The 22,984-nt window shown below is 41.3% G+C and overlaps 1 protein-coding gene across 1 annotated transcript in view; it reads left to right on the forward strand.

Moving 5' to 3' along the window:
- The first annotated feature begins 931 nt into the window (after positions 1 to 931).
- The window catches only part of dnah1 (dynein, axonemal, heavy chain 1), a 31,854-nt gene continuing 9,801 nt past the window's right edge, over positions 932 to 22,984 (forward strand). The window contains exons 1-57 of the mRNA XM_053429406.1: positions 932 to 1,108; positions 1,218 to 1,299; positions 1,428 to 1,602; positions 1,833 to 1,980; positions 2,098 to 2,230; positions 2,311 to 2,442; positions 2,586 to 2,820; positions 2,945 to 3,105; positions 3,217 to 3,428; positions 3,750 to 4,048; positions 4,287 to 4,437; positions 4,523 to 4,716; positions 4,885 to 5,110; positions 7,268 to 7,387; positions 7,490 to 7,572; positions 7,716 to 7,857; positions 8,206 to 8,361; positions 8,520 to 8,718; positions 8,820 to 9,073; positions 9,676 to 9,888; positions 9,983 to 10,147; positions 10,238 to 10,359; positions 10,615 to 10,720; positions 10,819 to 10,998; positions 11,133 to 11,273; positions 11,387 to 11,550; positions 11,686 to 11,799; positions 11,886 to 12,074; positions 12,182 to 12,287; positions 12,639 to 12,752; positions 12,844 to 12,993; positions 13,113 to 13,199; positions 13,325 to 13,511; positions 13,598 to 13,689; positions 13,797 to 13,951; positions 14,060 to 14,237; positions 14,330 to 14,524; positions 14,621 to 14,740; positions 14,899 to 15,057; positions 15,182 to 15,283; positions 15,400 to 15,540; positions 15,761 to 15,921; positions 16,012 to 16,169; positions 16,575 to 16,748; positions 17,140 to 17,318; positions 17,512 to 17,742; positions 18,024 to 18,220; positions 18,401 to 18,536; positions 18,759 to 18,967; positions 19,083 to 19,254; positions 20,035 to 20,226; positions 20,357 to 20,467; positions 21,028 to 21,213; positions 21,305 to 21,496; positions 21,662 to 21,829; positions 21,943 to 22,134; positions 22,833 to 22,964. Coding sequence (XP_053285381.1) covers positions 932 to 1,108; positions 1,218 to 1,299; positions 1,428 to 1,602; positions 1,833 to 1,980; positions 2,098 to 2,230; positions 2,311 to 2,442; positions 2,586 to 2,820; positions 2,945 to 3,105; positions 3,217 to 3,428; positions 3,750 to 4,048; positions 4,287 to 4,437; positions 4,523 to 4,716; positions 4,885 to 5,110; positions 7,268 to 7,387; positions 7,490 to 7,572; positions 7,716 to 7,857; positions 8,206 to 8,361; positions 8,520 to 8,718; positions 8,820 to 9,073; positions 9,676 to 9,888; positions 9,983 to 10,147; positions 10,238 to 10,359; positions 10,615 to 10,720; positions 10,819 to 10,998; positions 11,133 to 11,273; positions 11,387 to 11,550; positions 11,686 to 11,799; positions 11,886 to 12,074; positions 12,182 to 12,287; positions 12,639 to 12,752; positions 12,844 to 12,993; positions 13,113 to 13,199; positions 13,325 to 13,511; positions 13,598 to 13,689; positions 13,797 to 13,951; positions 14,060 to 14,237; positions 14,330 to 14,524; positions 14,621 to 14,740; positions 14,899 to 15,057; positions 15,182 to 15,283; positions 15,400 to 15,540; positions 15,761 to 15,921; positions 16,012 to 16,169; positions 16,575 to 16,748; positions 17,140 to 17,318; positions 17,512 to 17,742; positions 18,024 to 18,220; positions 18,401 to 18,536; positions 18,759 to 18,967; positions 19,083 to 19,254; positions 20,035 to 20,226; positions 20,357 to 20,467; positions 21,028 to 21,213; positions 21,305 to 21,496; positions 21,662 to 21,829; positions 21,943 to 22,134; positions 22,833 to 22,964 — 9,249 coding nt within the window. The remainder of the gene's footprint in view (positions 1,109 to 1,217; positions 1,300 to 1,427; positions 1,603 to 1,832; positions 1,981 to 2,097; positions 2,231 to 2,310; positions 2,443 to 2,585; positions 2,821 to 2,944; positions 3,106 to 3,216; positions 3,429 to 3,749; positions 4,049 to 4,286; positions 4,438 to 4,522; positions 4,717 to 4,884; positions 5,111 to 7,267; positions 7,388 to 7,489; positions 7,573 to 7,715; positions 7,858 to 8,205; positions 8,362 to 8,519; positions 8,719 to 8,819; positions 9,074 to 9,675; positions 9,889 to 9,982; positions 10,148 to 10,237; positions 10,360 to 10,614; positions 10,721 to 10,818; positions 10,999 to 11,132; positions 11,274 to 11,386; positions 11,551 to 11,685; positions 11,800 to 11,885; positions 12,075 to 12,181; positions 12,288 to 12,638; positions 12,753 to 12,843; positions 12,994 to 13,112; positions 13,200 to 13,324; positions 13,512 to 13,597; positions 13,690 to 13,796; positions 13,952 to 14,059; positions 14,238 to 14,329; positions 14,525 to 14,620; positions 14,741 to 14,898; positions 15,058 to 15,181; positions 15,284 to 15,399; positions 15,541 to 15,760; positions 15,922 to 16,011; positions 16,170 to 16,574; positions 16,749 to 17,139; positions 17,319 to 17,511; positions 17,743 to 18,023; positions 18,221 to 18,400; positions 18,537 to 18,758; positions 18,968 to 19,082; positions 19,255 to 20,034; positions 20,227 to 20,356; positions 20,468 to 21,027; positions 21,214 to 21,304; positions 21,497 to 21,661; positions 21,830 to 21,942; positions 22,135 to 22,832; positions 22,965 to 22,984) is intronic.

The raw sequence follows: 22,984 nt of genomic DNA on the forward strand, positions 1-22,984 counted from the left end.
CTCAGCTACTGCACCCCAGGCTACTGATTTTACTTTCCCTTTCTCTTTTTTCTTTATTAATCTTTTGAGGGTTGTCTTGTCAATATTTCTATCCCTTCCAGCTTTTCTTAAGGACTTCTTTCCTTGCATGACTCTACATCTCTGCGAGGGGTGTTTGGCCCCAGGTTGTTTGGCATGATGGCTTTTCTACAATGTTTATGACAATACAAATAAAACATATTTAATGTAATATTACACTAAAATATGTTTAAGACTAAACTTAACTTGTACTTCATGTCTCACTTTACCCCACAGCATTTGTCCCACTTTACCCCACAGCCAACATTTTAGAAAAAACAACATCTCTTAGCAATTCAGGCTAATCTTCAGCTAGCATCAATCACATGGTTTTATATGGTGGAAGTTCACCAACATGTATGATATAAGTTTTTCTACCTGATTCAATTTGTTTTGACACAACAGTTGATTAAGTTCAAAGCAAGAAAATTTACTTTTACATGCAAAAAACACATTTTTGTGAAAAAACATACTTACCACAGCACCAGCACCAACTTCTCCTCCATGTCAAGGGGGGGATGGGAGGGGCTTGAAAACATAATGGTCACATGACCACAAATGTGTTCCGTTGCCTAGATACAGGGGGTGTCTCACATTACCTGATGTCTCACATTACCCCGCTCTCCCCTAAAAGTCACAGCAGCTCCATTAAACTGAATGGGAATCAGTTTCTGGCGAACAATAACTTATTGACACAACACCTTTTGTAATTTTCAATATATACATTAGGGGTTTTATGTTCACTACAAAAGAAAATAACTTACAGTTATCATACACATTTTACATGTGGTTTCCACATCTCCCAATGTAGTTTCACTGGATGTTAGATCTAGGCTTCTTTGTTCACACATACATTATAATTTTTTTTCAGGAAATGGAGGGCAAACATTTGCCTGGTTTGGGGTTACCTGTGCCACATCCCCCCACAAAACCTCTAGAATCCAAGCCCCCAACTCCAAGACACAGACGCAAACTCCCTCCAATCGGGAAATGTTCTCTGATTGAGCAGAGGGGCTTCTACTCAGAGGACATCTCTACATTCAAGTTCCATGTAATTAAAAAGAACATTTCATTTAAACACTATTATAATGAAGTCTGTGTCAATGAATGAGCTTCTGCTGTGCTCTTATCTAAAGTAAGTGTAACTCTTTATTGATTAGTTTCCCACAGTGCAACCTGAAGTGAAGCAAAGGTTACTGGGGCAAACCAAACTGCAGTTGAGTGAAAGCTATACACCAGAAGGTGAGATGATGTATTACATGACTTTTTCCACATATGAGGGCATTTTAAGTAATTATTTCTGATATGCCAATTATTACATGATAAGAGGAAAACGTTTTATACAGTCCCTTCTGCACTGTTCTCTGTAGTGTCAAACGTCAAGACTTCATCTGACCAGTGGGAGCATGTTAAAAAGGATTTCCATAGACCGGTCCCAATCCTATTAAAGAATTCTTACTTCCGAGGGGGGGGAGATACACCGAAGGTGTACATGCCCTACCAGACCATTCCTGGCCAGATACCCCGCAAGTTAGCGATAGAGAGGTTTGTGCTTTTTGTGTGTTTGTACCATAAATGATAAAAGATGACATTTAATCTGCGAAGCTCTTAGCTTGTTGTATGTTCTACCTGCTGCATGATCAGAATCACTGGTGACACAAAAGTGAGTTTGGCAGTAAACTTTTAGCTCACATTGGTTGGTAGAGGGGTCCATGACGATTTTAACTGCCTGTTGTTGTGACTTATTTATTCTGTTTTAAATGGTTTTCTTGTAGATGCCGAAGAGAATACTTGAGCTTAGACTTTGAAAATCTCCTCAGAGAAAAAGGAATAGATTCTAATCTTATAATGCAGAGACACCCAAGCAATGGTGATGAACATTTGACCACACCAGGCAAACCTTTGCCAGATCTCCCACTGGAGGTAAGTCTGTTACTGCTACAACCTTGTGTTAGGTATCTTGCGGCTCTATTACATTACATCTTATGTGTTTAGGCTCAGCACCATGCCGCAGTTAACTTTCATGCATTTTTCCCATAGATATTTGACAATGACGACTATGACTGCCGGACTCCAGATGACTGGCTTACTTTGGGCAATGACGCAAGATCAACTGATCACAAACCTTTACCTGCGAGAGCACTGCTGCCTACAGATAAAAAAACTCCTGCTGGTAAAATATTGTACTGGCTAAACATATTTAACATAGAGATGATATTCAAGTCTTTGATGGATACTCTATGTCTTTTGAAGAGAACACCAATACCTACTGCCTGGACTACAACTGGCATTTAGTCGGGGTTCTTGACTACAGTAAAGAGAAATGTCTTTATTTGGTGGAGAAGGTCCATCAAAACAACACACTGACAGATGACCACAAACAGAGCAAATCTCCTGGTGCGTTGTTATGTCATTTCATCATACTAAGACAGTGTTGTCTAATTATTTCCTTGACATAATTTTTTTGTGTCATGTATGTCTGCCTGCCCTTACCCCCCGTTGTATAGGGATGAACAGTTGTGTACCAGGCACTAAGCACTGGGTACCCAGGATTAGACTGCTATTCCTCGCTGAGGACCCACGTTTATTTATAAAACGGCTTCAGTTTGCATTGTGCAGCAGAGAAAAAACAGAGGCTCTGATTCTCTACCACTCGTCTGTGGAATATATGCCCACGATGGAAGGAATGCCTTCCCTTGATACCCACAGTCTCCAGCATTCGACAAAACACGTCCCTTCAACCTCTGGGCTCAGGCCGAAGATGTGAGTAATGTCAGCATCATATTACTGATGTAAATGTTCCCTTGTTCAGTATGGTGTGATTTATAATTGAGCTCACATAACTGAAAAATTAAACTAACAAGTGAAAAGTGAAAAGTGAATAAAGTGACTATTATTTGTGCAGTGTGGACCTGGAGAAAGAGTTAAAACGTGAGCATGACCTTGTTATGAACCGCATGATCTTTAACAAAGTCGTGATGAGCCAACCAGAGGAGTTTTCACACATCACTCTGCCAAAAAAAGACCCTGAGCATGTACCACAAAAAGGTGAGCTATTTGCATACCTTAGTTTTACTCCCTTGACTCCAGATTGAATAAATGTGTCAGCACCAAAAACTTTTCCTCCGCATCTAAATACTCGATTGTTTTTACCCACAGGATGCATTTCAGTTCCTCAGTTTGACTATGAGAGCAACCGAGCTGCATTTATCTTCCATTCGCTGCTTATGAAGCCAGAAGTGATCTGTGTACTTTCTGCAATATGGTTTGAGTGCAACAAAGTAGCAAAAATGAGGCTGTTCAATGTCACCTCGATCAAACCACTGCGCCTGGATGACTTTGAAGTCCTCCAGTCGCAAATGCATACTCAGGTATTGTAGCAGCAAAGTAGGTTTTCCTCTGTCAGTGCTAGGTTATGAATGATTGATAAAAGATTGACTGCATTGCTAAAAATGGTCATCGGTACAATTGTTGCTTAATCATGCATGTTACTGCAGATTAACAGCTTCTTTTCCTTAGTTACATACTACTGATATAATAAATCCCATTAATTTACTGTTTTATTTAACAGTAGCTACATGGTTTGGCTGATGTTAACTGGGAACAGCTAGGGAAATGAATCAGTAATATGACGTTTGAGACACCTGACTTCCTTGGACAAAGACACACCTCATCATTTTGTCCCTCTTCAGATAAGGTTGTATCTTCGGGAGTCATGGACGCTCACGCTGACCAACAGCATCCGTTCAAACCTGGAGAACATCGGCCTGGGCGCGTACAACGTAAATGAGTCTCTCTGGCAGATGTACAAACTCTCCAAGCTGTACAGACTGATGGAAGTGGTGCGCTTCAACATGCAGGACTCCCTGCGCTACCTCGTGCTGGACTCGCTGCTCGGCCTGAATCACTCTATCTTGGACGCCTGCCAAAGTGTGCTGACATGTCCTCAGGACATGGTCTGGGGGAGCGACCTTATCACCAGCCCCTACAAGTAGGACAGCATGCACTTTCAATATTTAGTATAAACACACATTGGTACACATTTATATGCATAGAAACATCCCAGACTTTGTTCTCTTACACATCTGTGTTTTCTTACCTCTTAATGTTACCTGATGTCAGTTATACATTATGCTCCCACTATAGTTTTAATGTGTAATTGTGACACAACCTATTGTTTTGTTAAATATTCAGTATTTTATTGATGTTTCTCCATTGTCCACATCTAGACCAAAAAAGAACCCATTGTTTTTGTTGGACCTGGTTCTGGACAGGACTGGAGCTCATTACTGCATAGAACCAGAGAAGTTTGAAACGACTCTTGTTAACCTGTTTGATAAGGGCATTCTGGCTACATACAATGTACCACAGCTTGATAAGGTAAAACAAAAAATGCACTCGCCTCCAACACACAACATGAAGTTGAAATGAAAAGGATTTAACAGTTCCTCTCTTTCCATCCAAGTTTGTGATGCAGAAGCTGTATATCGGTGATGATCCAATGCTCATATCGGTGAAACTGTGGGAACCACAAGTAGCTGATCTAAGGGAGCAGGTCCGCAAAGCTCTGATACAAGCAGCCATACCTCTCAGGGCTTACGCTGCTGAATATGAGCAACATTTAGAGCTTCACAGCTTGGACATAGAAACCTTCCTCGAGTAAGTTCGTATTTAAAATTAGCTAATACAAGTTCTCACAACTCACTGTCACAAGTGTGAAAATGGGTTTCCAGATTAATGGTCCATTCAGGAGCCTTATAAATATAAACTTGTTTTTTTCTGAATAATTCCTAATTTCTCTTTTGTCTTGTGTGTTGTGTCTGCCAGTTGTCAAATGAATGAAGAACAGACATCCCAAGAGGTGAAGAAAGAGGTGGAACAACACCTCAGAGAGAAGGAGAGGATAGAACAGTCCTTGCCATCCTCCATTATGATTGGTCCATTTGTTGTTCGTGTAGAGGCTGTACGTCAGGCTCTCTCTAACAAAAGGAAGGCTTTAGCCAATGCAATGCTGCAGCGCCTCGCTCTGAAGCTTCGTAAGAGGATTAATGATGTAGGTCAACAAAAATATTTCTTTATACATATGGTGTGGTGGAGGAAGCATTACAACATTTTACTCAAGTAAAAGTAAGCTCCACATTCACTTTTCTACTTGAATAGAAGTATGTACTTCCTTTAAAAAAAATGTAAGTATATTTAAATATCTTTATTTCAGTAAGTACTAATACTATTTCCCAAATGCAAAGGTATACTACACTGTTATTGCTGAGTCTCTGGGGTGTCTGTGCTTCTAGCAGTTATCAAGCAGTGCACGTTCATTTGTTTTAGTGGCCTAGCTTTGACAAGAGTTCTGACGGGGGTGGTTGAGATGTATGGTTGCCGACTTTTCCAGGATTACCAACGCTAGCATAGTAACAAGTAAATGCACTTTGTTACATCCCATCACTGGTATCATATACAGTGCCTTGCATAAGTATTCACCCCCTTTGGACTTTTCTACATTTTGTCATGGTATAACCACAGATTAAAATTTATTTCATCGTGAGTTTATGTAATGGACCAACACAAAATAGTGTATCATTTGGAAGTGGGGGGAAATATTACATGGATTTCACAATTATTTACAAATAAAAATCTGAAAAGTGTTGAGTGCATATGTATTCACCCCCTTTACTGTGAAACCCCTAACAAAGATCTGGTGTGACCAATTGCATTCACAAGTCACATTTGCAAGTCACATAATTAGTAAATAGGGTCCACCTGTCTGCAATTTAATCTCAGTATAAATACACCTGTTCTGTGACGGACTCAGAGTTTGTTGGAGATCATTACTGAACAAACAGCATCATGAAGACCAAGGAGCTCACCAAACAGGTCAGGGATAAAGTTGTGGAGAAATGTGAAGCAGGGTTAGGTTATAAAAAAATATCCAGAGCTTTGAACATCTCTCTGAGCACCATAAAATCCATCATAAGAAAATGGAAAGAATATGGCACAACCGCAAACCTATCAAGAGGAGGCCGTCCACCCAAACTGAAGAGTCGGACAAGGAGAAAATTAATCAGAGAAGCAACCAGGAGGCCCATGGTTACTCTGGAGGAGTTGCAGAGATCCACAGCTGAGGTGGGAGAATCTGTCCACAGTACAACTATTAGTCGTCTACTCCACAAATCTGGCCTTTATGGAAGAGTGGCAAGAAGAAAGCCATTGTTGAAAGGGATCCATAAAAAATCCCGTTTGGAGTTTGCCAGAAGCCATGTGGGAGACACAGCAAACATGTGGAAGAAGGTGCTCTGGTCAGATGAGACCAAAATTGAACTTTTTGGCCTCAATGCAAAACGCTATGTGTGGCGAAAACCCAACACTGCCCATCACCCTGAGCACACCATCCCAACAGTGAAACATGGTGGTGGTAGCATCATGCTGTGGGGATGCTTCTCTTCAGCAGGTACAGGGAAACTGGTCAGAATAGAGGGAAAGATGGATGGAGCCAAATACAGGGAAATCCTTGAAGAAAATCTGATGCAGTCTGCAAAAGACTTGAGACCGTGGCGGAGGTTCATCTTCCAGCAGGACAATGACCCTAAACATACAGCCAGAGCTACAAAGGAATGGTTTGGATTAAAGAATGTTAATGTCTTAAAATGGCCCAGTCAAAGCCCAGACCTCAATCCAATAGAGAATCTATGGCAAGACTTGAAGATTGCGGTTCACAGACGGTCTCCATCCAATCTGACTGGGCTTCATCTTTTTTGCCAAGAAGAATGGACAAACCTTTCCATCTCTAGATGTGCAAAGCTGGTAGAGACATACCCCAAAAGACTTGCAGCTGTAATTGCAGCGAAAGGGGGTTCTACCAAGTATTGACACAGGGGGGTGAATACTTATGCACCCAACAGATGTCAACTTTTTTGTTCTCATTATTGTTTGTGTCACAATAAAATTTATTTTGCACCTCCAAAGTACTATGCATGTTTTGTTGATCAAACGGGAAAAAGTTTATTTAAGTCTATTTGAATTCCAGTTAGTAACAGTACATAATGGGAAAAAGTCCAAGGGGGGTGAATACTTATGCAAGGCACTGTATGTGTGTTCCGATCATCTTTACACAGGATCTACATCAACATCCGACTGTCAAGTTTTTTGTTGTGTAGAAACTTTCCTGCTTTTCAATTTGCATTGTTAATGTGGTTATTTTGTGTGTGTGTAGGCATGTGAAGAATGTAACCTTATGAGTAGGAAGCTGCATGAGAAGCCAGACGGTATTGAGGAACTGAGTGAAAAGAGGGACTGGATGAAACAAATCCCAGAACAGCTCAAGAGCTACAAGGTACAGGACTGAAATGTTGAAGTTAATATCCCTATCATTCATATTATTATGAAAGTTTTACCTCGTCAGTAACTCTTATGTAACTCGATCTGCCCCACACAGGAAGTCATTGGCAAGATCCTGTCCGACTATGAACTAATGGACGAATTCTGTTACTCTCTGTCAAATGAGGATTCTAATCAAAAGTAAGTATCACGTTTGTTTAAAAAGCTGATATGAACATGTCATTGACATATTGTAATATGGTATTAAGAGCAATGGACTTTGAGTTGTTAGAGTCCATAGATGGAACAGAGATTTAAAATTGTATTGTTATTTATCTGTCTAGGTGGGCAGCTATCAAAGGGCCTCAAAAGATAATTGGCCAGATAGAAGAAGCAGCCAGCCATTATTTGGAGGAAGAGGAGCGCTTCAGTAAGATCCAGCAAGCCAATCAGAATGCCTTTGAGGAACAACTAGACACTCTACAGGTCAGCTGAGACAACCAGGGTTTTTCTTTAATTTAATAACTATTTACTACAGTGTCGACTAAGACCAGATGCCCACTGTAAGATAAAACTACTTCCATACGGTTCTGAGTTTCAGTACTGTATAAGAAATGTTTCTGACCTCACAGGAATTTGTCTAAAACTGGACATGTGTTATCTTTAATGACGTGTCAGCAGCTCTTTAGTGTGCTGCTGTTTTTCTTTAACATGTGTCATTAATCAAAAAAATCATGAAATTTAGAAAGGCCTCAGTTCTTTGTTCTTTCATCTCAGAAATTGCTTTGTTAAGATCATGTTATTTGTTATAAATCACTCCAACTGTGTTTGTAGATGCTGATTGCTGGGTTTGGGAGCCATGCAGACATTGATCATGCTCATCAGACTGCCAATGAGGTGAGGCGTATAGCCAAGCAACTGAAGGAGTGCCAGGCTATGGCCCAAACCTACAACAGCAGAGAACGTCTGTTTGGTACTCCTGTCACAAACGTAAGTGAATGTACATCCAACCAACATGTAGATTAATGTGGATGGTCCTTATAAGTAAATATACAAAGTTAAATGAAATAAATCAAGTAAAAAAAGGTAATTCAAGTGATTTGGTACTTTGTCATGCTTTTTCTGACCATGAAAAATGTGTTTTGCAGTATGACCGTCTACAGAAGCTTGTTAAGGACCTCCAGCCTTTTAAAGACCTATGGACCACCACATCTGATTGGTTTCATTGGCATGAGAATTGGCTCACTAACCCACTGTCCACCATCGACCCTGAGCAGCTTGAACGCAACGTCACAGATGCCCACAAGACCTTGCACAAATGTATTAAACAGTTCAAGGACATTCCTGGTAGGTGTATATGTGTCATCGGTCAAACCTGACAAAGTGGAGTGTGTTTGTTTGTTTGTGTGCTGCAGTTGACCTGTTCTCTTTGTTTTGTGCGATGCTAGACTGCGAGTTGGTGGCGACTTTCATCCAAGGCAAGATTGAGGACTTCCGTCCTTACATCCCTCTGATTCAGGCCCTTAGGAACCCAGGGATGAAAAACCGCCACTGGGAGATGCTGTCTGAATGCATTGATATGAAAGTGAAGCCCAAAGCCAACCTGACCTTCTCCCGCTGCTTGGAGCTTGGCCTTCAGAACCATGTGGCGGACATAGCTCATGTGGCTGAAGTGGCTGGCAAAGAGTTCACCATTGAGCAGGTACCTTACAAGTGCAGTGTTGTATGAAGTGTGTAGTTGTGTTTTGTACAGTGGTTGTGTTTAATAGATTGAATCTGTGGAACAGCAAAGGACGGAAAGGGTTTGACTTATTCCTATCATCAACATGAACCATAAGTTTAAATACATTTTTATTGAGCATTAGAGAAGGGTGCTTCTCCTACAAAACCATGAAAAAATCCATCCATCAATCCATTATCTACGCCGCTTATCCTTATCCTATTTGGGGCTTGTGGGGGGAGCTGGAGCCAATCCCAGCTGACATTGGTTGAGAGATGGGACGCATCCTGGACAAGTCCCCATCGAAACGCAGGGCCAACATATAGAACAACCATTCACACTCACATTCACACCTACTGGCAATTTAGAATGTCTATTTACCCCAATCTGCATGTCTTTGGGAGGAAGCTGGAGAACCTGGAGAACTCCCACGCAAACATGTGGAGAACATGCAGATTTCCACACACCACCATGATGCCCTAGCTCCTTTCAACTCTATACCTAAATGTCCCTGCTGATGCATGATGTCAATGTGTGACTATTCAATATAACTGGTGAATGCTACCTTTTTTTCTCACACCCAGGCCCTGGAGAAGATGGAAAAAGAGTGGTCGGTGATACTTTTTGATGTGCTGCCGTACAAGGACACAGGCACCTACATCCTGAAGAGCCCGGATGAGGCGTCCCAGATGCTGGATGACCACATTGTCATGACTCAGAGCATGTCCTTCTCTCCCTTCAAGAAAACCTTTGAGGGCCGCATTAACTCCTGGGAGAGCAAGCTCAGAATGACTCAAGTACACAGACACACACACACATCCACACAAACATATTCTCACGTTATCATGCAGTGTCTTATGTTGTGCTGCTGCCCCCTTCTGGTGCCTGCAGGATGTGCTGGAAGAGTGGCTGACCTGCCAGCGATCCTGGCTCTACCTGGAGCCCATCTTCAGCTCTGATGATATCAATGAGCAGCTCCCCGTCGAAGGAAAACGATACCAGCAAATGGAGCAAACATGGAAAAGCGTCATGCAAACTGCCTTCAGCAATCCAAAGGTCAGAGTTTTACATTGAAGGATGACATTTTCAAAATACCCTTTTTTTTCTTCTTCTCTCTCATGTGTGTGTTTCTGCCTTGACTTCCAGGTGATCGAGCTGTGTCCAGATGCTCGTCTACTGAACAAACTGAAGAAGTGTAACACACTTTTGGAACAAGTGCAGAAGGGTCTCAGTGAGTACTTGGAGACAAAACGAAGATCCTTCCCCAGGTAAGCCACAATGAGAGAGTCCTGAAAATACTTTGGATGGTCAGATTCTGATAATAATAATAATTCCCTTAAAGTTTATTATGAAGTCACTTTAAGATGGGACTTCACCCCGTCACCAACAGCAAGTGGCTAAAACAAACTCTCTTTTCGCTGCTATAAATAGGCAGAGCTATGATACAGAGAGAAAAAATAAACAGAACTCTGGGAAAAACACATAAAGACAAACTGAATAATACAGTGAATATTTGTTTGTAGGTTTTACTTCCTGTCAGATGATGAGCTCCTGGAGATTCTTTCCCAGACCAAAGATCCAACTGCCGTTCAACCACATCTGCGCAAATGCTTTGAGAACATTGCCCAGGTTTGTTTTGCCTGGTGGTTTCTTTATATTTCTCTGTTTATAGATTACTGGAGACATAACATGAACACCTCATGACTGAAACCACTGTTTGTATTCAGCTTGAATTCCAGTCAGATCTACTGATCACTCACATGTTCTCCGGAGAAGGGGAGGAGGTGAAGCTGTCCGAGCCGGTACTACCGTCTGGAAATGTGGAAGATTGGTTGATGAAGGTGGAGAGGTCCATGAAGCTCACGCTGAGGGACAGCGTTGAAAGATCACTCAAAGTCTACTCTGAGGTCTGTGTTCTTACTTTCAGGATGATGTTTATGATGTGATTCATGCTCTTGTATGGGTTGTTTAATTTCAAGTTGAGGCATTTTTAAGGGGTCCAGCTTTTGTAAGATCTCTATGTCCGCTTTTGACCCCTCAGCAACCTCGTGTGGACTGGGTGTTACAATGGCCTGGTCAAGTAGTGATAGCTGGCTGTCAAGTCTTCTGGACTTCGGAGGTGTCTGAGTCATTGGAGCAGGGAGACATGGCCAGCCGCCTTTTCCCCCAGCTACAAACACAGGTGTGTCCACTTGAAACTAGACTTCACTGGCAAATATTAAAACCAAATAACATTATATGTGCAATTGTAAAAACACATTTCCTCATATGTTTACACTTGGCTTTTCAATGCAGCTGGGTGACCTGGTGCAGCTGGTGAGAGGAGGTCTCTCTAGGATGCAGCGAGCTGTGCTTTCAGCCCTCATCGTCATCGAGGTCCATGCAAAGGATGTTGCAGCTAAGCTTGTGGAGCAGGAGGTCTCAAGCGTCAATGCCTTTGAGTGGATCAGCCAGCTCAGGTATAATGTTTGTTTTTTGCTCCAGTCCCTGTTATTTCTCTTATTGATCCTGACTCTGTTGTTGAGGCTAGTCAATATTTATCGTTCTTTAATACTTTGTATGCTTAAATGATTAAAATACTGATGGTTTTTCAGGTACTACTGGGCAAAAGATGACTTGTATGTCCGTGCTGTGAATGCGGAGTTCTTGTATGGATACGAGTACCTTGGTAACTCTGGACGCCTGGTCATCACCCCGCTCACTGACAGGTAGTCACCAAGCTGTTTGGAATATCGTCTCTAGTTTTAACTGAATGCCATGAACTACTACTAAACCCAGTTTTTTGGCTCTTCAGATGCTACCTGACCCTGACCGGAGCTCTGCACCTGAAGTTTGGAGGAGCACCCGCGGGTCCAGCAGGAACAGGAAAGACAGAAACCACCAAAGACCTGGGAAAGGCTCTTGCCATCCAGACAGTGGTTTTCAATTGCTCTGATCAGCTGGATTACATTGCTATGGGCAAGTTTCTCAAAGGACTGGCCAGGTAAGAGGCAATCAGTGTAATGTGTTGTCAGTTTCGCTGTTAAATGTCACAAACGTTGTCATCAATCTCAATCTTGTGGCTTTTCTTATCTGTCTCTTGTCCTGCAGCTCTGGTGCCTGGGCATGCTTTGATGAGTTTAATCGTATTGATGTGGAGGTGCTGTCTGTGGTGGCACAACAGATCACCACTATACAAAAGGCCCAGATGGAAAGGGTGAGAAGCTGACACACTGGAAATACACACAATGATTTCAACTGTATGCATCCACCTGTTTTACTGAGCATTTTAAAAGAGTTAGAAAAAACCAACCTGCTGAAGTTAATGCATGAATGGTTAATTTTGTATAAAATGACAAATGTGGCTTATATATGTCAAAAAACAAGTCATCCGTGATATCAGTCCAATACCATGTATTAATGGCTGTTACAATTGAATTATAAATAATGTTTTTCATTATGTTGCTTCATGCATTTTAATAGAAGATACTACTCATCAATATCGAAATACACTCTGTGAAGAGGAAGGATGTTTCTCTTAATCAATCGTGCAATGTTGTGTTTTTAGGCCGAGTACTTTGAGTTTGAGGGATCAGAGATCAAACTGGTCCCCTCTTGTGCTGTATTCATCACTATGAATCCTGGATATGCTGGCCGTACAGAGCTGCCTGACAACCTCAAGGTTTGAAGCAATTATTGAATCTGAAATAACCGTGTATCACCAGGGACAAGCAGATGGCCCGTTCAACTAAATGAGATTCCATCTTTTACAGGCCCTGTTTCGTCCCGTGGCCATGATGGTCCCTGACTACGCCATGATAGCTGAGATTTCCTTGTACTCGTTTGGCTTCAGTGATGCCAAACTCCTCTCCAAGAAGATCACTGCCACCTTCAAGCTCTCGTCTGAACAGCTTAGCGCTCAGGTGCTTTGAGGATCCAGAGGAAATGAGATTTACAATTAGTGTTGTCTCCAGATACGATTCTCTCTACCAACGAAATGTGATACAAAGATGTGTTGACTCTCACTCTTGTTTATCTGTAGGATCATTATGACTTTGGTATGAGGGCAGTGAAGACGGTGATTTCAGCTGCTGGAAACCTCAAGAGAGAAAATCCTGACATGGATGAGGTAAAATGCTTGTTTTGTATTTTAAGGAACCATAAGAAAAACATGACATGCTTATTAATTGAAAAAGTTAAACGTTCTAATTAATATATTGTATTTATTCCTTTTGCAATCTCGCTGTCTCCCAGGAGCTGATCTGCCTGCGGGCCGTTCAAGACGTCAACGTACCCAAGTTTTTACAGGACGACCTGAAGCTCTTCAGCGGTATTGTGTCCGATCTTTTCCCCAACACAAAGCAGGAGCCTATCAACTATGGCATACTTGAGGAATCCATGCGCAACGTTTGCATCAAGAGGAACCTTAAAGATGTGGACGGTTTGTGTTTTTAGTGTTTCTTTTCACATATGCATATTGCTGTATGTATAGAATCAGTAGATGACAGTATTTTTTTTGTTTTGCAGGGTTTATTAATAAGTGCATTCAGTTGTATGAGACCACTGTGGTGAGACATGGCCTGATGTTGGTGGGACCTTCTGGATCTGGTAAAACCAAGGTGACTTTTTTTACACATTTCTTTTGTGTTTACAGTTTTAAGCACAAATTAAATTGTTGTCATGCTGTGTATATTCCTGCATGTAAGTTTGACTGTTTGTGTTTTAGTGTTACAAGATACTAGGAGAAGCATTAACAGCTTTGAAGGGACAGCCCTCTGTGAGTGGTGGGGAGTACGAGCTAGTTCAGACATATGTCCTCAACCCCAAATCCATTACCATGGGACAGCTCTATGGAGAGTTCGACATGCTCACACACGAGTGGTAAGAAATAAATGATTCTACACAAACTAAAGAACAATCAAAATGAGACACAGACAATATTGTTATTATGGTATCATTTATCACTTTATCTTTCTCTTCACCCTCTAGGACGGATGGCATCCTATCTTCTCTTATACGTGGCGGTGCATCATCTATGGACAAAGAGAGGAAGTGGTACATGTTCGATGGGCCAGTGGATGCCGTGTGGATCGAGAACATGAACACTGTGCTGGACGACAACAAAAAACTGTGCCTCAGCTCTGGGGAAATCATTAAGCTCACTGATGTAAGGTTTTGTTTTCACACTTGGATTGTCCATTGATGTGTTGCCTTCTGTCCATTGTGCATCCAAACGTTTTCTGCGTCTTCCTCCTACAGGTGATGACCATGATGTTTGAGGTGCAGGACTTGGCAGTGGCCTCTCCAGCCACGGTGTCTCGCTGTGGTATGGTCTACCTGGAGCCCAGTATTTTGGGCCTTGTCTCTTTTACAGATTGCTGGCTGAACAAGGTGCCTAAGGCCTTGAAGCCTTTCACAGAGCAGCTCAACTCACTGTTCACCAGGTTCCTTCAGGTGAGAGGGAAGACTACAAGGATTTTTATCATCATAGATTATCATTGCATTTACAATCTATCACTGTCAATTTCATTTTTCTGAACTGTTATACAGGATTCCATCACATTTGTCCGCACATCAGTGAAGGAGGTCACAACATCCCTCGACAGTAACCTTGCCTGTAGTCTGCTTAAAATAATGGATTGCTTCTTCAGTCCCTTCAACACTAAAGAGGTGAGTTTTGCTGTGTTAGAACGACCCACAAAAAAGAAATATATATGTACAACAAGCCCTGGTAGATGTTTCATCTCGTGTCCTTTGCTTACAGTCTCTCTTTCTAGATAGTGTTGTGTTGATTGTGTGTCCCTCATCAATAATTTCTTGTCCTGTAGAATCAAAAGCCACCACATGAGAAGAAACTAGAGCGTTTGACCGAGGTGATCGAGCCCTGGTTCTTCTTCTCACTGGTGTGGAGTGTAGGTGCCACAGGAGACGCAGCGGGCTACCAGCGCTTCAGTGCCTGGCTCAAGAACAAGATGGCAGACGAGAAGGTCAGATTACAGTCTCTGTTTTAGCATCTTAATTACAAATTATTATCAATTGCTTGATTCTTTTTTTCTTTTCTTTTTTAAACAGATGTATATTTAAATTGACGCTGATTTATTTTTCCTTCAGATTCAATTATGTTTTCCAGAGGAGGGCCAAGTATACGACTACAGGCTTGATGATGCAGGGATTAGTCAATTTGACGATGACGATGAAGAGGAGGAGAGAGAAGTAAGAAGATGATGCTTTAACATACAAATAATGAATTAACTATAGATACGACTGTTAATATCCTATTACTAGTATTATACCGTTTTTATTCAATTCAACTTTTATATGTACGCTAGGTCCAGTGGGTCAGCTGGATGGAATGCACCAATAGAGTTGTGATCACCCCATCGACAAACTATGCTGACATCATCGTTCCCACACCTGACACAATGAGAATGTCTTTCCTGATGGATATGCTTTTAACCAATATAAAACCTGTGAGTACTTTGAATTTAACATTCTGTCTCCAAAAATATTTGATTAAACAAATGGCATTTTTTTTAAAATTGTTATCACTTCATCTAAATGATTAATATTTGATATTAATATTTGAAACACTTCAGAATCCGTCAATACATGTTCTATATTTAAATGCTTTCATTTCCTTGAAGAGGCACCATTAGACTACATTAGTATTTGTTTGTGCTTGTGATGCAGGTACTCTGTATTGGTCCAACTGGTACAGGAAAGACATTGACCATGTCAGACAAACTGCTGAACAACATGCCAGCTGAATACATCACAAACTTCCTCATGTTTTCTGCACGCACCTCAGCCAATCAGACTCAAGACTACATCGATAGTAAACTTGATAAAAGGTAAGACTGCTCTAATACAAATTGTCCACCTTACAATGCAATAATACACAGTATTTCTGACTCACTATTTAAATGATTCCTGTGTGTCAGGCGGAAAGGGGTGTTTGGGCCTCCTATAGGAAGGCACTCCATCTTCTTCATCGATGATCTCAACATGCCAATGTTGGAAACCTATGGAGCCCAGCCTCCTATTGAGCTGCTGCGGCAATATATCGACCACGGAGGCTGGTATGACAGGAAGCAGATAGGTGAGAACGCTGAAGTACATGTTGATTTCTGTCATATTAATTTAAAATACATATGTATCTAATTTGTTGAGCTTTTCATTTCTTACCATGCTTCTGCACCGTCGACATCCAGTTGCCAGATGCATTATGTTTTTGATTTGGATTTATGTCCATCTGGTACATTTTTGTAAACAAATCTCAAGAAAGCCTAGAAAGATGCAAATACATTTTGTAAAAACATTCACTTGGTCTCACAGATTATATTTCAGTGGTTATCAGTTAAAGGTAACGTGAAACTGTCCTTGATGATGGAGGCATACAACTGCAGAATGACAATTCTAGTTGTACCAATTGCACAATATGTTGATTTGTTTAATCGGTTTTGATGATTTTTTTTTTTGTGTTTATCCTGTCGTCACTCCACAGGTACTTTCAAGCACTTGGTGGACATCAATTTTGCGTGTGCCATGGGACCTCCAGGTGGAGGCCGTAATCCCATCACCGAGCGCTTCACACGCCACTTCAATTTCCTCTCCTTCACGGAAATGGAGGATACCAGCAAGAAGAGAATTTTCTCCACCATCTTAGGCAGTTGGATGGGTGAGTCAGTGCTGATATTTTGTCACAATTGAAGGCCATGTTAATGGTAAGCCAGTTTCTAACTGAGTTGTCATTTTCTTTCCAGGTGGCAATATGAGTCAGAAGGAACCAGGCAGTAAGTCAAAGACACAGTGAAAGGAAGCAGACAAGGAGCACAAATCATATAAAGTGTCATTTAATAGTTTTAACTTAACTTTTAAGTATAAAAATACACATGGTTTAAATGCTTTTCATTGTATTTATAAAGCACACATATCACACACATGAAAAAAAAAGTTTGTCTGATAAAGCATCATCTAAAAGTATATATATCTAGTAAATATATTCTCTGAATTAAATTTCATGTTTTATTGTTTTCACTTCTCTCTTTTGTCCTGCTCTTTTTCATCAGGACCTGTGCCAGAAATTCAGCCGCTCAATGAGCTTCTGGTAGACGCCACAATCCGAGTCTATTCTACCATTACCTCAGAGCTTCTCCCAACTCCATCCAAGTCCCATTACACCTTCAACCTGAGGGACCTGTCCAAGGTCTTCCAGGGCGTCCTCATGGCGGAGGCTGGCATGATAGAGGTAGTCAGAACCAACACAATCACATTTATGTGAAGTAATCACATTACTATAGATTGTACTAATATCTTTCTCAGGTTTAGTCACTTGATACATATTAGAAATAACTTTTATGAGTGTTATATTGTACATCCTGACAGCGGATGCATCAGTATTCCACCTTTATCTAAGCGTAGCATTACTTTGGGGTTTTTAGGGCAAGTTGCAGCTGCTTCAATTGTGGTACCACGAAAGCTGCCGGGTTTTCCAAGACCGCCTTGTGTCCGCTGAGGACAGGGACTGGTTCAACAGACTCCTGAAGGATCGTATTAAGGAGTTTGACTGCAGCTTTGAAGAGGTTTTTTCTGGTCAGCAAGTTCTGTACGGGGATTTCATGATCCCTGGAGCTGACACCAAAGTCTACACACGTATAGAAGACAAGGAAAAGGTGAGTTGACCCACGGCCTGTGTTGGAAAGATGCTTAGCCATAGCCTCTGTGAACAGCTAACAGTTGCATGCATAAAGCATAGACTTTTTTTTATTTCCCCGTAAACAAAAAATGGATGAAACACTTATATTTATTCAATTCACTCAATTCAGATTCTGATTGATTGATATTTTGTGTAATATTATGGCATCCTTCTCTCTGTTGATTATGTGACTGCATGCTTCATTCAGTTTCTGTAATGACTGCTTATCCTCTGCATTAAATGTCTTTTATTATCTAGTTGGCAAAGGTGATGGAGGAATACATGGAAGACTACAACCAGATCAGCACCACCAAGATGAAGCTGGTGCTCTTCATGGACGCCATTGAGCATGTATGCCGTATCGGCCGCATCTTGCGCCAGCCCATGGGCAATGCCCTGCTGCTGGGAGTGGGTGGCAGTGGGCGCCAGTCACTCACTAAACTTGCGTCACATATGTAAGATGGCCAAACACAAAAGTTTGAATGAATCCAAATCCAGTTTCTCAAGCTATTTTGATATATTGAAGGATCAAACTGAGATTTTCAGTTTTTATTACCTAAAAAAAGGAAGAACAACAATATGGGCATTTAATGATCTTGTGGTCCCATCTTCACAGTGTGTTTGTTTATTTCCAGGTCAGAATATGATTGTTTCCAGATAGAGCTCGCCAAGAACTATGGCCAACCAGAGTGGAGGGAAGATATTAAAAGCATCATGTTGAAAGCTGGTCTTCAGGACCAGCAGATCACCTTCCTCTTTGTAGACACACAGGTAAAAAGCAGATGTTTTTTTACCTCCTGATACCATCAGTATTATTTACCATACACCATACTGATTGTATTTAGTGTGTGGGATCCTGTTATACTGTTCAACTTATTTTGAATAAATATAAATTAAAGCTAAAACAATGTAGATCTCAATAAAATCTATAAGTGAGTACGTGTCAGACAAGGCCCCATTTTACTTATTCTTACCTCTGTGTTAATCTACCAGATTAAGAGTGAGTCATTCCTGGAGGATATCAACAACATTTTGAACTCGGGGGATGTTCCCAACCTGTATGCATCAGACGAGCAGGAGCGTATCCTAGCAGCAATGAAGCCAGTGGTGTTAGACCTGGGGCAGCAGCCAACCAAAGCCAACCTCATGGCTGCCTACATCAAAAGGGTCCGCAGCAACATCCACATTGTGCTCTGCATGAGGTAAGTAACTTTGAAAATGAAAACAAATGGACTAGGTTTCTCCTCCATCTCTGTTTAACTCTTCCTCCTCACCTTACCCTATTGCTTACAATTCTCTCCATTCCTTCTCCTGCAGTCCCATCGGTGAGGTGTTTCGTTCCAGGCTGAGGCAGTTTCCCTCACTGGTGACATGTTGCACCATAGATTGGTTCAGTGCCTGGCCAGAGGAGGCTCTGCGGGCTGTGGCCACGTCATTCCTCAATGATCTGCCCGAGCTAGAAGCCAGCCCCACCGCCATGGACGGACTGGTAAGGAGGCCGTTTGTATGTGTGCGTGTGAGTGCATGCATTTGTGCATGCGTGCATGTGTGAGTTTCTTTAGTACGAAGGTTTTGAAATAACATTGCCAAACTAAGGACGTACTGTATGTTAACAAAGATGAAAAAACAAGAGACTAAATGTGAGATAATGTCGAACTTCTGTACAAACACTTTGAGACAGGCTCATTATGGTTTTGATTTGTTTCTGTGTCTCATTTTTTACTATAAAAAATGTAGATCTTAACGTCACTACTGCCACCAGCATTTTACATGTAGTAACTAATCAAACATGCAGTTGAATGAATGTAGGGTGATTTTTATAAAAGGCTGTGAGCCCTGATTTCTCCCCGGTTGACAGTCCACTGAAAGATAAACATTTGATGAAGAGAACATGTGATGTTAATACACTTGTCATTGAAGTTGTAAATGTAGAGTGGCCACAAGAAAATGGATTGGTTAAATAAGTAATTTGTGAGTAGAGAAAAGGGTTTCAACATAATAGAGGGAAATGTATTGTTTGGAAATGAATTTGCCCCGTAGTGTAACTGATGATAGACCAAGGTAGCCTCTGCTAAACATTCATCTGAATACGAAGATGAAGATGACACTTTTTGACTGCACTCCGATGCAACATTAACAGCACATATCACAGCAACAATGATGAATTATCCTAATCAAACTACTTTTTTAAGTTCCTTCAACTTTATTTTTACCTGTGGTGTAAATAACAGAAAACTGAATCCAAAACTATTTTGATTCTTTTCTCCAGACAACAATGTGTGTAAAGATCCACCAGATGGTGGCCAGGAAGTGTCAACAGTACCTGGCTGAGCTTTCACGCTACAACTATGTCACACCCAAGAGCTACCTGGAACTGCTCCGAATCTTCTCAGATCTAACCGGACGCAAGAAGCAGGAACTGTGCGGCGCTCGTAAGCGCATGAAGACCGGTCTGGACAAGGCAAGGCCCTTGCAAAAAGAACAATAACTCTTATTGTTTTGTTTTTGATGGTTTTAATCTCCCCTCACGTGAGTGAGATGGTTGTTTTAATAGTCCTCTTTTCTGACAACGATTCTCTGTGGTCCTGTAGCTCCTGCGCACAGCAGAGGATGTGAGCAAAATGCAGGAGGAACTGGAGGTGATGAGACCTCTTTTGGAGGAGGCCACTCGGGAAACTGAAGCCACCATGGAGACCATAAAAGTAAGGAAGTGGTTATAGGGTTGGAAGCAAATGAGCAACACACAAAATATATACCTTTTTCATGCATTCTCCTGGCACTGATGACACTTACATATTGCAGTGGTTACTAAACTTTAGGATTCCCTGGATGATCACAATACACCAAAATAGGGGTCAGGTGGTGATTTCGAGAAATATAATATATATATTTTTTTTTTGTATCATATTTCAGGCATAATTTTAACAAAAGATTCGAAATGTAGTCAAATATAAAATTCTATGTCCCCACATGACCCCTAAGGTGATTATGACAGATTAGTGACCACAATCACAAAAAGTAAGACTTTACTTTTTTTTTTAACTATCTCAAATCAATGTGCTTCAACCACTTCTGGGTTAAGGCGCGTCACATGTCTCTGACGGTCATTTTGGGGGGTTGTGGTCTAAACGGTCTGGGTACTGCTGACATATTCATCCCTCTGTACATATACAAATGTTCAGGTTTTTTTCTTGGAAATCCTAACTGAACTGTATAACCTGTGTATTTTGTGTGTCCTGTGTTTGTCATTTTATGTGGACAGAAAGACACAGTGGTTGCAGAGGAGACCCGGAGGTCGGTGCAGGCCGAGGAAGCAAAAGCGTCAGAGAAAGCTCGTATTGCCGGCGCCATCGCAGCAGATGCTAAGAAAAATTTGGACGAGGCTCTGCCAGCTCTGGATTCTGCTCTCACCAGCCTCAAGTCACTCAATAAGACTGATGTCGCTGAGGTCAGAGGTTTTGATAATGATTGATGATAGATAAACTCCAATTACCACCGCACTGTTTTTAAAGATTCTTGGGACTACATCTTTTCCACAGGTACGAGGATTGCAGCGACCTCCCAACGGGGTGAGGCTGGTTATGGAAGCGTTGTGCATTATGAAGGGCATCAAACCTAAAAAGTTACCTGGAGAGAAGCCTGGTACCAAGATCGACGACTACTGGGAGGTTGGAAAAGGTCTATTACAGGACCCTGGCAAGTTTCTGGACAGTCTGTTCAAGTATGATAAGGTAAGGCACATGGATTTAATGCTGTCACTGTATATATATGTTAACAGAGTCTCTACAGAACAGGATTATTGCCTCATTCAGATTTTATTGTAGACTTTATAGCTCTCTATGTCTCAGGTGTTGACACTGATGTGACGCTTCCTGTCTCTCTAATCATTTCTGCAGGACAACATCCCAGATACTGTGATCACTTTAGTCCAGCCCTACATGGATAATGACGATTTCCAGCCAGCCGCAATTGCCAAGGTTTCCAAGGCCTGTACGTCCATTTGCCAGTGGGTGCGAGCCATGCATGTATATCACTTTGTGTCCAAGGCTGTGGAACCAAAAAGGGTAAAAAGTTATTGTTGAGCCGTCACCATATTTGTGACACCAATATATTTAAATTCATGTCACTTCACTTAAGAGTGTGATCTAAACATCGAACTTGTTTGATGTTTGTACAGCTAGCTCTCAAGGGGGCCCAGGATGACTTAGCAGAAACCCAGATAATCCTGGATGATGCCAATGCAAAGTTGGCAGAGGTGGAGGGCGGTATCGCCACTTTACAGGCCACGTACCAGAAATGTCTGGCCAAGAAAGATGAGCTGGACAACAAGTATCAACTGTGTGAGGCCCGTCTCGTCCGAGCAGACAAGGTCAGAAGGAGCAATAAGATAAGATAAGACACAACTTCCTAGTCTAGCGTCACAGCAGCTCAGAAAGGAGAGCAGAAGGGTGGTAGACTAAAGTTTGAAATATCAGTATCCTAAACCAGTGAGCTTGAACGTAATACATGCTCAAAAACAAATACTTTAAATCACAACAGTAGTAGCTACAGTGTATTTGTTTCTATTTATGTTAAATAGAGCCAAATATAACATTTAAATATGAACATATAATATAACTCTAAATTATTCTCTGAGGAATGAAGGAACATTTTGAAAAGCATCTTACTATTTTACAATGTTGGAAAAAGTGAAGGAAAAAAATCCTGAACGCGCACTGACCTCGATAAAAAAAAATGTCTGACCCATTCCACATCCTTCCACCACATTTTGTGGATATCTGTCCAATAGTTTTTTTGTAATCTTTCTTAAAAGCAGACAAAAAAACATTAAAAAATGGACAGGGGTGACAGCTTTGTGGCTGGTTGGATATACAGTAATATGGACCTCACATAAGAAATTATTTTATACTGTAGTAGAAAGCAAGTACAGAAATTCATGTTCTGTAACAAGAAGTATTTGCTCTTAAAAAACAAAGACATGTAAAATGCTAAACAATAACGAATAGATATTTCAGTACATTTGCCTGCTTTAATATTCATAGTGGCTACATGCTTGTTTTTCTGCAGCTTATTGGAGGACTGGCAGATGAAAAAGTCCGCTGGAAGGAAACGGTGCAACATCTGGATTACATGGTTGAGAATGTTGCCGGCGACGTGCTTCTATCTGCAGGATACATAGCGTACCTGGGACCCTTCACTGTAAGTTGGTCGTGACTCAA

Source organism: Pleuronectes platessa, chromosome 2 (genome assembly GCF_947347685.1).
Source record: "Pleuronectes platessa chromosome 2, fPlePla1.1, whole genome shotgun sequence".
Lineage (NCBI taxonomy): Eukaryota > Metazoa > Chordata > Actinopteri > Pleuronectiformes > Pleuronectidae > Pleuronectes > Pleuronectes platessa.